General features: G+C 39.0%; 2 protein-coding genes across 5 annotated transcripts; both read left to right on the top strand.

Annotated features, from left to right (window-relative positions):
- The first annotated feature begins 2,004 nt into the window (after nucleotides 1-2,004).
- On the top strand, nucleotides 2,005-11,063 carry znf451 (zinc finger protein 451). Of its 4 annotated transcripts, none has more exons than XM_067609910.1 (13): nucleotides 2,005-2,095; nucleotides 3,270-3,333; nucleotides 3,755-3,838; nucleotides 3,958-4,071; nucleotides 5,843-5,954; nucleotides 6,146-6,296; nucleotides 6,400-6,526; nucleotides 6,642-6,801; nucleotides 7,295-7,442; nucleotides 7,560-9,067; nucleotides 9,147-9,218; nucleotides 9,572-9,634; nucleotides 10,358-11,063. In XM_067609910.1, exons 2-13 carry the CDS (start codon nucleotides 3,274-3,276, stop codon nucleotides 10,396-10,398), a joined length of 2,640 nt encoding a protein of 879 aa, XP_067466011.1. In that variant the 5' UTR covers nucleotides 2,005-2,095; nucleotides 3,270-3,273; the 3' UTR covers nucleotides 10,399-11,063. The 4 variants fall into 4 exon arrangements, with proteins under 4 accessions (XP_067466011.1, XP_067466013.1, XP_067466012.1 ...); XM_067609912.1 differs by lacking the exon at nucleotides 2,005-2,095 and adding an exon at nucleotides 2,650-2,672; XM_067609911.1 differs by lacking the exon at nucleotides 2,005-2,095 and adding an exon at nucleotides 2,682-2,750.
- Nucleotides 11,064-11,922: 859 nt separating this feature from the next.
- On the top strand, nucleotides 11,923-14,962 carry bag2 (BCL2 associated athanogene 2). The gene is made up of 3 exons (XM_067609916.1): nucleotides 11,923-12,179; nucleotides 12,754-12,863; nucleotides 13,917-14,962. The coding sequence occupies exons 1-3, from the start codon at nucleotides 12,058-12,060 to the stop codon at nucleotides 14,309-14,311; spliced, it is 627 nt and encodes a 208-aa protein (XP_067466017.1). The 5' UTR covers nucleotides 11,923-12,057; the 3' UTR covers nucleotides 14,312-14,962.
- The last annotated feature ends 327 nt before the right edge of the window (nucleotides 14,963-15,289 follow it).

Here is a 15,289-nt window from a genome sequence, read left to right as displayed (position 1 = left end):
TCTGGGTACAAAGTGGACAGCCCAGACTATTTCTATCATTGTTGTGAGGTATAATGCATGACTCAGCAGACACGCAAGTTTTATTTATTTATTTCTTTTTCCTAACAGGGGCAGGGAGAGTCAGCAGATTCATCTGAGCATCGCAGTAATCTGCTGCGGAGTCTGCTGCCTCAACGAATGGTGGTGTAATAGTAACAGTAGTATAAAGGAGTCATACAGGCTATGATGTTATTTTACATTTGTATCCAATGATATCCATGCAATGTTACTTTAACATTATTAGTGATACAACATATCGATCTGTTATAGGTTATTAAAGGTAATAGGCTATTTTGCTGTATACTTACTTGTTAGGTGGCTCTTTTACTGACAGGCATTGAAATGAGACATCATGCACAGACATGTTCAGGAGTAAACAACCTCAAACCTAATCCAACCATGATTACGTAATTTTGGATGTACTGATATCATTCAGAGCTTTTCTTGAGTCAGATGAAAGAAGAGTCACGCAAGGCAATATGAGGAAAGAAAGGGGTTTTATTTGAAACTTTACAAGGTAACATAGGACAAAAAAAATCTCACAGAAATAAAGCTTGTCAAACCATATGATCACATCTGTATGCACCTATACACTACATTCTTAATCTTGGGATGTATACTGTGTACTTTATCTGAAAAGGAAAAGAACCTACATGATTAATACCCCATACAGTGCTCATAGAAGCAATAGCCAGTTATTGTAAGTGCATGTCAAAAAGTGTCAATTTATGCTGTAAATCTATATAGCATATATTGCATGTGTCACTATGTATTTTTACATGATGGATAAATAGTTATTTTATGTCATATATAAATTAAATGAAGGTTTTTGTTATGGTAAGGAAGGCTACTCTAAAATACCATATATTCAGTACAATTAATGCACATAAAGTATATTTTCATACAAACAGTAAACAAATACTATGTATGTATCTTAGTATGAATACTTACAGTCTATGTGGTAGACCTATTATTCATATATGTCAACAAATTTTCAGTTAAGGAATATATATAGTAATTAAATTCCAACTTTTACACTACACAAATAATTGCCATTTATGGTTTTGAGTATGTCAACATATGTAGGCCTACTTATGTGCAAAAAATATAGAAATGTTTACTTTACATGTCAACATATGTTAATGAAAGAGATGTATGTTTATAGCCATTGCAATAAATGTAAAATAAGCTTGCATAAATGGTATTTGTATACTCACATCTCCAGAGGCAATCCGCTACATGCATGGGGTTGAAATGTTTGGCACCAATGCCCCCTTGAAGAAGCTGTTGCCCTGGGTTGTACACTAGTCATTTCTGAATCTTCCTGTGTACACACTGGTTACAACCCATAGTCCAAAACTAAAAAAATTACATATACCTATGAATGTTTTGACTAAAGTATATATTTACAGCATATATCCATATAAGAACAATACATTAAACATTTTTGCACATATAGTGATTACTCCAGCATGTTCACACATTTTTGTTGTGTTTTTGTGTTATATTCTGTGCATATAACTGTACATTGTCATCATGTCAATGTCACGTATGCATTTACCAATAATTTCAAATATGCAACAAATGATTGCACTTTCCCATATTATAGCTGATAACGTTGATAAATATGCATGTCCTTTCTAATGCATACATATTCTGCCTTCCACATGAGTAGCAGAGCCCCCCCTGTGCACGCCACAGCTGCTGTTTACTCATCTTGGTATGAATAATTCAACAAGCATATCTGTGAACTTGTAAGTTATAATCAATTCATCTTGTGAATGATGGGAATCATCATATAAGTATACATATGAATCCGACTGAGGAAATAGCGATGGAGTGATAGTTTCACATTTTCAACCCGTGGAGAGTGAGCAGAGCAGACGGGCGGAGTTCATTCTAGTTCTCTCCCAACAGCGATAAACTCCGCACCGGCGGCACACTCCGCGTGAAAAAGGAGCGCTTCAGATTTGCACATGACGTTGCAGACGTTTCGGGATGCCGTAGCTAAAAACAGGAAAGAGCAGAAGTCAACTGAGGGGTGAAGAACGAGCAGGTAATATGACGCTCAGCTTCATTCGTGTGTTGACTCCAACCCTACGTGATTGACAGCAAACCATGCCCAACGTAAAGCGTATTTACATTGCATTCGTTTCGCGACTAATGCCCGTTGCACCCGCAAACACAGAGCTAGTTAGCTTAACGTTACTTTTAGCTTGAGGTTAAGGGGTGTGTCTTGGACTGCAACCCAAGCGAAGCAACATGTTCACGATTTTGGTGCTAATTAAGTTGCATTACGGACAACGGTTGATGTTACGAACCCATCTGATGGCTGGTGAACTTCTCAGTGACAAACTGGGAGACTTCTGGTCTATGTCAAGTTTGTTTAAAGTACCTAAAATACAATTTAAACCAGCGGACTGCAGGCAAGTGCCTTTTACAAAATAACCCAAAATCTCTGTATGGCGCGTAAATCAGTTTCTTCTTCGCTCAACTATTAAAGCTCTGCTCCGCCGCTCAGTGCTGCCACCGGTGGACGGGAGCTATACTGCAGCAACACAACAGTGCTAAAGCATAGTTCACTGCAATCCAACTTCCACCCATCGGTGGCAGCACAGAGGAGAGGCTCTCTGGTAGGTGAGCGATGAAGAAATTATACTTTGCATGGTTTGCATTGAGTTTAGTGGGTTTGAGTTGAACTCCACCGGAGAGTAAGTCGTGTTTTTGTTGCTTTAGACACGCCTGGCATCGACGTGAATGCTGCTGAACAGTTTGTAAATATTTCAGCTGCTCTCCGATGTGTTTTACAACATTTTAACGTTAGTCCGTTATGAAACTTTACCAACGTTAGCACCGAGTATATGAGAGCTGTACGAGGAGAGCTACTCAAGCCGATATATCACAGTAACTGTCTCATTTTTATTGATATATTACAACTACTGTAACTAAATAATAATGAGCAGTTTGCGTGCTGTTAGTTAGCTAACAGCTGAACCATCATTTCACACGTAAGAGACGTATTGAAGAAACGGTTACGGTTGTTAATTTCTTAATTTCGACTAATCTCGAGTTAGCAGGCCTAAAGCTAAAGTTAAAATTGGAGGCGCTTTACAGTTAAGGCACATGTCTGTCTGGTGTATGTTTACTGGTGCACACCCCCTCCCCTACATGAATGTTCAAAGTTAGAGCTGCAGCTGCAAAAGTTACATTAGCTTGTTGTTTTTCCTCAGATAAATGTCTTCTCCAATTCAAGCAGACGAAGATGAGGTGGAGGAAGAAGTGGAATTTGTATCAGTAAGTCATGTGTAGGCTTATATATCTATTAAAAAATCAATAGGTTCAAAGGATAAGATAACCAGTACACACAGCATTGTCAATGACACTGCTTACTTTATCCTTTGGTATTGACTGGACTCTGGTTATTCAATGCATTAACATCTTGACCAAGAATCAGACTGAGTTGCCATTTAGATTCACTTCAGTCATAAGTATATAAATTTTGTATCACTACGCAAGCAGCATCCCCAAGAAAAATCTATATTTTAGAGGGTCTTCATATACTACTCTGCCAAAGCTAGAAAATGGTGTGTCGAATAGCTATGGATTATTTTTCATCACTGTTTCAATTGGTATATTAAAATTAAGTAATCACTTTTTAAAGGTTATGCAGGAATTGCAATCTTTTATAACACTAATGACACGATGTCTTGTACAGGAGGCTCCTCTCAGACCAGTATTGGACTGTATTGATCTGCTGAGCGATAGTGAGGATGAGGGATGTTCATCATATGCAGACACGGTGAGAGGCTAAACAGAGCAGCACTAACTAGTAATCCTATAAATTTCTAATTTCTGTTAGATAAAATGGATACTTGTCTAGAATTTTCATAAATTGCTGTGATTTTTCTTTTCCCGTAGCTGGAAGATAAAATCGACCGACATAAAGCGCATGTTACATCTACTCTGGATAGACTCGCACAGCAGGTGGCCCAAGAGAAACGGGCAAGAGAAGACAAATGTAAAGCTTTCAAGGTAAGTTAACTTTAATTAAAATGACCCTCTTTCGTTTTGTTGCTTGTCAGACTTTCATTCCTATTTCACTTAGTGCCAGTATCATCTGTAATCTTTCTCATTAGTCTCCATTTACAAGCAAAATGACTTGTGCTTCCTCCCAAGGGCACTTTTTGTTACACTAAATAATACTAAACTTAATTGTCTGTCACATAGTAACAGAAATTCCTCTTTGACACGGCTCAATCAAAAACAACGGTAGACAAATGTAACATAAACAAAGTAGAAACAGTAAAACATCACAGTAAAACTATGTTATGAATGTTTACATGCTAACAGTACTGTTAAAGGACGAGTTTAGATATGAATATCTATGTGCAAAAAAAGTTGTGATGCATATTTGATAGTTCTGACTAAATATAAAATATATTTGGTAGTGAGACACACTTCATTCTAATAGTGTTTCTATTGAAACACTCACATTTATGCATCTATAACAGCAAAGGAAAATAGACAATTCCTCATCTATTCTGTGGAATTTCTAGCCTACCTTGACTCAAAACTATACAGTAACATGAGTAGTATAGATAAAGTATGGTGTGACAATAATGTGATAATTGATACGCTTAAACTAGAGACAGAGCGCAAAATGTCATTGAAAACTACGCCCACCAGAGTGGAAAACAGTCAGCGTCATAATATGCAACCAAGGACTGCAACGTTAACAGAATGTCTGTATCTAGCTAAAACATTAGATTTCAGCATGCCAGAGGACTATTTTAGCACCATATGTCTACCAGAGAGGAAAAGTTATATTGACAATGATAAACTCAATATTGTCTGTCTGTCTGTCTCAGTGTCCCTTCTCCTTACCTTGCTTTTCTTGGAGAAATAATCCCACTGAATGGTAAACTCAAACATAATACTGCATAGCTTACTGATTTATCCACAATCCACTATAACACAAGTTGAATACTGTCAAAATGCTTTAGCTGAACTTACAGAAATATAGTTAGCCTAAAACTGACATTTGGATGTTTGACTTACCAGTGACAAAATGCTGGCTGCACATATAGGGATCCCGAGTGTCAGGATCCCAGTTTTCCCATTCGTCCTGCAGATGCCTCACATCGTATTGCCTGTATCCACTTATGCCTTCTTAAAGGCTCAGTTTTCCGGTTCGGTAGCTTATAAAAACTTAGTTATGGGTTCTTTACCCTGTTGGTAGTGCATCCCACCACACAGCAGCTTTTAGGCATTTTTCTGTTATTTGCTAGCAGACTTAATTGGACTTAATTGCACTCTGTCTCTATCATATACTTTGCAAAAATTTAGTTGGTATTCATTCATAGCAGAAAAATCCAAAGGATGCTGGTACAATCTCATCTTTGAACAGCTGTTAATGGAGATTTTTTCTTTTTCTTTTCTTTTTTTTTTTTCAAATTTAGGGATAACATTCCAACACAACGCTCAGGAGGAATTTTCTTTGTGTATTGTGTTGGTATGCACAGATGCACACAGTATATGTGGGGTCAGTTAAGGTCATTTGTAGCAGCAACAGTGCCACCCTGTGGGCAGAATGGAAATAACTGTAGCAACTTATTAAAATGAGTAGTGACTCAACACAACAACATAATACTGTTCATCATTTAGGAAATTAACATTATTACCGTCTGTTGGTTTCCACTCACATCTAGCTTACCTTTTTGTAATTAATTGCGAGGCAGGTTTAAAAATTATGGTTTAAAGATTATTTTCTATTATTGTTGATCTCTTCATGTCTCTCTTTCAGGAGAAACAAATCTTACAAAAAGCACATGGACAGCAGGAGCTGGCTTTCAGTTCCACAAATGGAAGCCATCAGGAAGCAAAGCGTTGTGTAGATATGTGGTTAAAGATGCCAGGTACGTTTGTAATATGAATTAGAAGTCAGTTGTATTATAACACTCACATGTTAAACCTGCAATGATTGAGTTCAATCAAGTGTTGTTCTGTTGTATGTATTGCCCCTGTACTATAACTTTTTTGGGGGGTGGGGGGGTTGTCAGCTGACTGACTGTGCAACTTATTGTACTTTGTCTCTATGTTTACTGAGGTCTTAAACCTGGAGTGATCAGTGCTGGTTCTGGACGGAGACACAGACCTGCTCCTTTCCCCCTAAATACTTCAACTAAACACACTTGTCCAGTTATCAACTGTGGTCGAGTGTATGACCATGCGTCTCTCCTCGACGGTCACTTAAAAAGGTAATTCTTTTCTGTTCATGTCCAGTGCAAGTGTAGTGCTTTAAACCATTTTCCTGAGCACCAATGGGCATATTTTTCAGTAAAATATATATCATGTGTTTAGATTTGACCACTCCCCTTGCGATCCAACCGTCAATCTTAAAGGAAGTCCATCTGAGCTCTTTGCCTGTGAGGCCTGTGGTCAGTATTTTCAGACTAAAGAAGCGTGGAGGAAACATCTTGAATCTAAGGTTTTTGCCCTTTTCCAACTGTTTAATTAAATAGTCCTGCTCTTTTAATATTTCATTAATTAGTTGATTTATTTGTGAAGAGAAACGTTTTGCATCATGTTGTTTCGATTCCTAGGTGTCCTCATCTAGTGCTGAGGGTCACAGCATCACACAGACCTATCAGCGGATTGTGTGTTTCGCCTGTCCTGCATGCTACCTCCTCTTCAACCTCCGGGATGAGTGTCTTCAGCACATGTCAGCCAAAAACCACTTCACAGAGTCGCTCACAATGAGTGGTAAGGATTATTGCAACTGAACTGTGCCTTGTCTGTTGATTATACATTTCAGACCATAATGACATCTGAATAATGTCATATTTTTTGTATGAGGGGAATATTTTGTGTGGTTATGTACACATTTTCATCAGAACCTCACTTACCCGAATCTCCAAAATTAATGTTCATAGAGAAGTGAAAATGTTGTTATTAACCATCAATATTTAACAATTTTCTAATTAATTTGTGTAATTATACAAATTTCTTGTGCAGGAGACTCCTTACTGTAGTATGAACACTTTAATACCCAAACTTGTCCAAAAAGTGACAACAACCTGTCCCTGAAGGAGCTGGATATGTAGGTTTCCTGTGCATATTAGATAGGGGAAATATTCTAAATAACTTGGTTGTCATTTTAGGGTTATTATACATAAGGCTGTCTTAAAGAAAGTGCTGATTAGGTGTTGTATTGACATAATTGAGATTACTTTTCTACTTTTCTCTTCTTGTAAAGAACCCAGAGGAAGAGCACTGCCAGTTCCCGTCCCACAACGTGCTAAGAATCGTCTCATCACTTTGTGCAAGGATACAGCGTTCAATGTCCGGTGCTCTTTATGTCACAAAGTACTTACCTCACATCAGGCTGCTCAAGCTCACTTTAAGTAAGTTTCATTATGACTGCTCTGCAATTAATGTATTAATATATATTGATATTACTGCTGATGCTGCTTTTGTTCAAATTTTCATGGAACTGGTTTTTCCTTTCTTTTCTCCTTCAGTGTGCACTGCAGACAGGGCTGTGCGGTAGCCAAGGCTGATAAAACCATAGTGCAGGTAATGAAACAGCTGCAAGTGCGAGGGCAGTGCTCCCTCTGCTGTAAAATCTTCCTCAGCCAAGCTGAAATGGAGAAACACAAAGAATCGACCCAGCATGACGTGGAGGTCAACAAAACAATGGTGAGAGCACTTCTTCAGTTCTGCAGGTTTAGTGAAATTCAACGCACCCAGAGGGCTAAAGAGACTCAGGAGAAGAGGCAGTCCGCTGGCTTTGAAACAGCTTTTCAAAAGAGAAACAAGAAGAGGAGTGAGTTTGAAGAATTTCCAGCCAAACGGCAGAGACTAGGTTTGAACGGCATCACCAGCAGAAACTCAACAACAGCATGGTACTGCGAGTGTGGTCTGCAGTTCTCAGAGGAAGCCACAGCCAGCAAGCATCTCTTGGCCGTGAACCAGATTTTCCATCAGTGCGGTGTGTGCGGCAAACACATGGGAGAGTCTTCAATTACCCGCCTGCATATGAGTCGCTTTCACGGGGGGGCTCATCTGTCCAACTTCCTTTTCTACTGCCGCAAGTGCAAAGTGGAAATGCCTCGTTACGAAGATATCCTCTCGCACGTGTCGCAAGTGCACAGCGGACACACCTTCTTCACCGAACAAGAAGTTCCCGAGGAGCTCACCACCGTCATCGACGACAAGCCGTCCACCAGCGGCGAAGTCACCCTGCACTCATCCTCTAAGACAACGGTTCAACCTGACACAGTAGAGGCACGTCCCTCAACAGCAGCTAAGACTTGGATGTGCAGGATGTGCGAGGACATCTTTGACTCGGAAGCAGCCGTCCGGAAACACTGCAGAGACGTGAGCAGTCACAGCTTTCAGAGATTCATCTGCGGCCACTGCCCACAGAAGTTCTTTAAAGAGTCCACCGTACGCAGACATTGTACGAATGAACACGACGGGCAGATAAAGAGCTCCCACTTCTGCGGCCTCTGCGACAGCATGCAGTTCGAATCGGAAGGTGAGTTCTTGGAGCACTACAAGAGTCTTCACAGTAAGGACTACTACTGCATGGATGACGCCGAAGTCGTTCAGCCTACTGTCGCTGAAAGCAGCAGTCAGCCTACTTGCTCGTGCCCATGCATGGGTTCAGAGAAGAGCAAAGAAGAAATGAAAGCTATGTATACACAGTGTATGAGGAATCTGGCCGCTGATGGAAGATGTCAGTATGTGTGCGCTCCTTGTAGTCTATCTGTGCCCTCCTACGCGCAGATGAAGACTCACGTCCACACAAAACACACAGCCTTAAACCTGGACAAGACCTTCGATGTAGAATGCAAAACTTGCCAGGAGAGTTTTACAGACGTTCCAAGTTTCCATAAACACTATCACTCCCGACACTGTACGCTGGAACCTTGCATGAGCTCCAGGACCTGCAGGAAAGACATGAAAGCAGAACCCACTGCTGTCAAAATACTCAACGCTGTGGAGATCAAACCAGAAACTAATGGTAAATCAGTTCAAATCTTGACATTTATTATCTACTTTCGCTTGCAGCATTTAATTCTGTTTTCACATTGTTATTGCAGAGATTGAAGACGAAACACTGGTGAAGTTTTTGAACATGGAGCAGGAAGAGAAAGAGAGTGAAGCCAATGAAAGTAGGCTATATTCTGTATATAGCCCTCGTGTAACTTGCGCCTTGTAGAAAAATAGATACTGTAGTTTTTACAGGTACTATATTAAATTTTAGTCTGTGTGTTTTCATTCTTTTTTTTTAAAGCTGGAAAATTGATGCCATCTGGAAAATTGTAATCATTTTGTCAAAGACTAATCTGCTTAATTGTCAGTAAAATTAAAACTTGGCATACTGTAGAGCTGTAATTTGATTGTTTATGAAATACGTTCTATAAACAGTACAAAAAATAGTATTTAATATGTTTGAGTGTCTAATTATCTTATTGCTTATTACTAATTTTAATGAACCAGCTCTTCATTCATTATTCCATTACAGATGAGTCTAATGACGAGATGGATCAGGCACTGGCTGTGAGTGCAGAGGAAAGAGAGTCAGCAGGTATGTGTGTATGTGGATGCACATGTAGTTAAGGTCAGCAGCTAGAAGAGTGATTGCATTTTCACAATGTATGCAGTATTTTAAAGATGGTCTAGTTTGTTCCCAGAGGTAATGTTGACTGTGCGCCTGTGCTGTGTTCTTCTCTCCTTTGCTGAATCTTTATCCATTTGTGTATTTTTTTACTGACAGTGAAGTATTCTGCAGTAATTGAGTCTGATAAACATTCACTGTGTGTGTTTAGTCTTGGTAGTTGGGTGGCTGTTATGAAGTTTTCAAAGCAACTGTTGAGTTTCCCACAAAAGCACAATATTTGAAACAGAGTTGGTTCCATGCAAATAAAGAATGTCTGTCACGTTTTGCTTTGCAGGTAACAAAAAATAAAGATGAAAATGTGTTTTAAGATGAGGTTAGATTTGGAGATAATGCTAATGAATAATAAAATTAAAGACAGTAGGTTTGTTTGCAGTGACAATATATACCTGGATATTAAAGCTGTAAGATAACGTAACTGAAGATGTTAGAGGGGATTTAATTGTGCTTTATAAGATGGATCAAAAGTAATAAAATAAAAAATCAAATGTGAACAAATGGATAAAAACTAACACATAGATTATATATATATATTATATAAGTTAGTATAAGTTGTCTCCTAGTATGCATTTGATTGTCTTGCAGTTTGCAGTGTAAGCTGGATCCTAATATTCCCTTTTTCATCATTTACAGAGTTGGAAGAAGCTCTTAAAAGAAGCCTTTTGGAATTCTGAGGATATGAAAAGATTGTTTTTTTGTTGTTTTTTTTGTGACACAGTGTTCATCAGATATTAATAGTAAGATTTATGTTGAGAATATGTTAAATAAATGTTACTCGTTATTTTACTTCTTTTGCTGTGATTTTAATCATTTTAAAATCAACACAGGAGATCACCACTGGTCAGAGTCGGAAGTTCTCATGTTTTGGAAGGCTAGTTTGTGGCTGTTGCTTACACACTGTCCTCTCTTGTGAAGACTCGACACTTCAGTGTGTCGACACATGTGCTATAGATGGCACTGATGACACTGCAAGATGCCGTAGCTGAACTAGTGACACCACGCTGCTAACTGCGTCTCCGGTTACCTTCTCTGTTCCATTGCAGACTTGAAATCCAATGTATTGTACGCACCTTAAGGAGTAGTTCTAACTATGTGGCCCAAGGAAAGTTTCAGTGTTTGCTGGACTGCTGCAATCCCAGTCCTCAACTGTATATGATGGAATATTCAACCGTTTCCCTAAAATGAAAACCATAAAGTGTTAATTGTGTTGTTCAGGACTCGACAGTATCAAAAGGGACATTATTGATCTGTGCTACAGAAATATGGTATAACACCTTGGAGCTCAGAGTACACAGCACACTTACACTCATCTGGATGAAAATAAAAGAAACTAAAGAGACATTCTACCGGGGGTCTGCTTTGTGCTTTTTACACCAAACTGATTTTGTGAACTGGCTTGGATATAAACAGTTATCCAACTGAAGTCATGTCTAATTACAGCTACAATACTGGCAACACCTCTGTTAGTTTCCTCATGTTGCTTTGAAAACATTAGCAGGTGACTGACAGATTCCAGTGGGTACTGCAAATTGGCATTCAATTATTTTGTGTGTGTTTCTGCCTTTGTAACAGATATATTATAACCTTCAGCAGGTTGAATAGAGCATGGAAGTTGGATCTGGAAACATTTATAATAATTTACTCTTTGGTAGAGGCACTCTAGCATTTTAAGAGCAAGAGTTTTGAGCCCTATCACTAGGCCAGCCATTTAATCTAGAGGCACTAAAAAGTTTGACTTTATGAACCCTTTATGAACCCTTGACCCAGCTTTACACTGATGTTTGAACAGGTGCATACATTCTATGTATCCATGAACTCTGTTATGCTGCCGTTATGCCATTGACCTCACATATCTGTTTTTTTCAGGTATCTTTGTCAGGTTCTTTTTTTGCCAACTATATTAAAAATTAAACAAGTCAAAAAGAAAACCCAGCCATCTAAGCCAGGGTTTGTTGAAAATGTAATGAGTGCTAAAATATTTTAGGCTACAAAAGCCTCACCTGCAGATATGTTGAATGTAGTACAATAATAATAAGTGACATGAAGTAAAACTGATATTTGAAGGGCTCAAAATGTGTAGAGAATGAAATTATTCTGGGGATCCACTGGACCTTCTCAGCGACCTCTCTTGGGTCCTCGGACCAGACTTTGGGAACCCATGCTCTAGACTCCTCGGGAAACTTCTGTGAGGACTGAGGAAAGGAAGTTGCAGCCCATGTTTGGAAATGTTCTCCCTGGGGCGCCGCTGCTACAGCCAGAGGGGAGACAGTCACACTGTTGATCGCACAGGATTTCTCTCCGGGACGAGATCTAAACATTAATCCTTCACCAGTATGGCTCAAGCAAAAATACAGTCGAAAATGAACGAACCTCCCTGCAGCAAGTTCAGCAGGACACTGTCCATGGCAGACCGCTCCGGGCGACTGCTTGAGCATTTGGATCAGCTGGAAATAAGGTACAGTAAGGTTACAGGCCTTACCATGTGCGCTACACTGTACATTTTATGATCAGTACATTCAATGGCTGCTCACATTCTTTATGGTAAAGAGAATCTATTTTTAATCGACTAACCAGCTGTTTAATAATCCTAAATAAGAGTGAGAGAAAGTGGTTTCACCCGATTAGAAGGAAGAAAATACATGAAGTGGGTGTAGTTTTGTATCTTATTCATTATGCAGTATTCAACATGTGGATTGAATATGGTTTAGTCAGTTTATTACAACAACTCGTGATTTTTTTTTTGTGAAAGGAAGTGTCTGTAAATGGATGGGAGTGGTCATGTATTGCAGTGGTTCCCCTAAACTGACACAAACGAGACCACGGACCCCCAGTTTGATAAGATTAAGTCCCGTAGCCCCCCATCTGATAAGTTTTCTGCTTTTAGATGTTTTATGATAGAAAGTGTATGAAATCCACAACCACAACAGTCACATTCTGTCATTGTGTTATTATCTTATTGATAGAATTATAGTGAAAATAAATGATTGCTTTGAGAACCACTGATGTTTTGTTGTCTCTGTGTCTGTCAGGGTGGAGTCTTTGCGAGAAGCAGCATCAGCCTTGGAGCAGGAAAGGGAGTGCATCCTGGAAATGATTCAGTCCACTCTAAATAGCCAAGAAATACTCAACATCTGTGCTGGTGAGACAATGTTACTGAGCTTGTAACAGCAAACTTTGTTTCCTGACAATGACTTTACAGAAAAAAGCCACAGTATGTCTGATACATCTGGTTTGTCTGTATAGGAATCAGTGCTGTGTCTTTGTAGCTTTAACATTGTGATCTAGTGAGGTTATTCTCTGAGTGATACGTTGTGGTTGGCTGGTGGTGCTCAAGAAACTCAGGGGATTTGAAAAAGAACCAGGCAACATGATAGTTTTTGTACTCCACCCAGCTGCAAGTTTACAGCAGACTCACAGTATTCATTCTGCCACAGGCAATTTAGTTGTCCTGTATAATATACTGTAGAATAAGATAAAGATATTTAATTAAAATCATCATACAGTCTTTATCTGATTACATGCATCCCAATTTCCTGATTTCGCCATAAATTATCCCTAAAAATAAAACCTTAAAAGTAGGCTGAATTATACATTAATACATAGCCTATGACTATAACAGGTGGTTATAGGTGGTTGGAAAGAACTTGAACACTGTGTACACTTTGTACAGTCCATTACAAAAATTAATATTATGTGTAATGTATCACTTATATAAAAAATATCAATTTTGTAGCAACTGTAGTTTGTGTTGAATGTATTGCTACATTACATTATATTGTAAGGCAATTGTGTTATTTTTCACCTGCTGGACAAAGTAACAAATCTGTAAGTTGACCCAAAATTGCAGATTTAAAATGAAGTTAAATCAATACCTCTGTGACACAGTCGTAAAAATGAACTTTAAAAGCTTCACAAGTGCAGTTTTTATTGCAGGGCTGTTTTATTGGATTACATTGCATTAAATTAGGCTTTATCCTACCTACTCTAGTACCCCACCATGCTTTAGGACAATGCTATTCACCTGAGCTGTGTGTCTTTTGATGGTGGAAGGAAACTGGAGCATAAAGAAGAAACACACACGGAGAACAGAGTCAAAATTCTGCCACTTACAGTAGAGTTTATTAATGTTCTACTGCATTTATGTCATTGAAGATGCAGCATTGATTTCTTTAATTTTTTTTGTATCTTCTAGGAGAGAGAGAAGAGTTAACTTTAACTGCGAACCGTCTAATGGGGCGTACACTGTGTGTGGAGGTCTCTGTTGGTACAATTAGAAACTCCCAGCAGGAGGAGGCTCTGCGCAAGGCCACATCTATGATAGACGAAATTGTTAAGAAGTTAATGGATAACATGGACGGCGCAAGACACCAGCTGCTGGCCCTGCACTCGGCCTGTGTGACCGAGGCACCGCCTGTCCCCATCGACCAGAAGTTTCAGGCCATAGTGATCAGCTGCGCTCTGGAGGACCAGAAGAAGATCAAGCGGAGGCTGGAGACTTTGATGAGGAATGTTGAAAATGCTGAAAAGAACATCAAGATCCTGGATCACCAAAAACTGGAGGACCCAAAAGCCAACGGCAGTCAATAAGACTCATCACAGAAGCATGAAATGCGTCTTAAAAACCACTAAACTCACTAAGAACTGTTCTAATCCTGTACTAACTGAAGAAGGACTCTACATGTTGCAGCAAGACCAGTCCCTATGGGAAGATTACCTTACCTTAGGGTCAAAAATAGAGTAAAGAACAAAAATTCACTGATACTAAATGTGTGGTCACATATGCACAAAGGTGAGACAGAAAAAGATACCGCCACAAAGGTATAGTGCTCATTGGTTGCAGATTTATTAGAGGGCCAGTGCTGACAATCAACTCATAATAAAGTCACTATAATGCATCAATAGATAGTCTACCAAGGTTTACGTAATAAAACAGTGTAAAACCTGACTGAACGTCTGCACTATACACAAATAAAGACAGAATAAGGTCAGGAAATTGGCTCAAACTATTAAGGTTTCTCCAATTTGACACTCAATCCAATGTTTATGTATCTTTTCCTGTTTCACCGTCTCACTTTTTAAATCAGTCACTTAGGATTTTGGATGTGCACACACTACCTCTTTGTGTGAAGGCAACACAAATCACATTAAGCTCTGGATTTCAGCTCGTATTTGCACAAAGCTATTTTTACGACAGATTATGTGAAATAAGTAAATAAAAAACACACTGTGTAACAAGCATTTGGTAGAGAAGTTCGTGAGTAGGTTACGGCCTGTTGCTGTAACATCATAACTTTCACAGCAGCAGATCAGGTTGGTTTTCAGGGGATTTATTGACTTAAGTTTTAAGAGCCTGAAGAAAAGCTTGTTTCTTGGGTTTTTTTTTTTTCTTCACCATCCTCAACCACACACATTCACTCACTGACACACCAACTTACACACAAATACACTATGGTAAATAAAGCAGGTATCTTTATTTATTTATTGCTAGACTGCACTGCACAAACACTGTGGTTGAAAGTTCTGGAAAAAACTAGTAATTAGACCATGAGTTAAGATTTCCTTGTC

Source organism: Thunnus thynnus, chromosome 14 (genome assembly GCF_963924715.1).
Source record: "Thunnus thynnus chromosome 14, fThuThy2.1, whole genome shotgun sequence".
NCBI classification, from domain to species: Eukaryota; Metazoa; Chordata; class Actinopteri; order Scombriformes; family Scombridae; genus Thunnus; species Thunnus thynnus.
This window is presented reverse-complemented; position numbering and strand designations above follow the sequence as displayed.

Bases quoted from the DNA above. Each gene is read 5' to 3' on its own strand.
- znf451 (XM_067609910.1), top strand. From the start codon at position 3,274: ATGTCTTCTCCAATTCAAGCAGACGAAGATGAGGTGGAGGAAGAAGTG. The intron at 3,839-3,957 runs GTGAGAGGCTAA...CTTTTCCCGTAG, and splicing joins GTTCATCATATGCAGACACG to CTGGAAGATAAAATCGACCG. The intron at 6,527-6,641 runs GTTTTTGCCCTT...TTCGATTCCTAG, and splicing joins GGAAACATCTTGAATCTAAG to GTGTCCTCATCTAGTGCTGA.
- bag2 (XM_067609916.1), top strand. From the start codon at position 12,058: ATGGCTCAAGCAAAAATACAGTCGAAAATGAACGAACCTCCCTGCAGC. The intron at 12,180-12,753 runs GTACAGTAAGGT...TGTGTCTGTCAG, and splicing joins TTGGATCAGCTGGAAATAAG to GGTGGAGTCTTTGCGAGAAG. The intron at 12,864-13,916 runs GTGAGACAATGT...TGTATCTTCTAG, and splicing joins AATACTCAACATCTGTGCTG to GAGAGAGAGAAGAGTTAACT.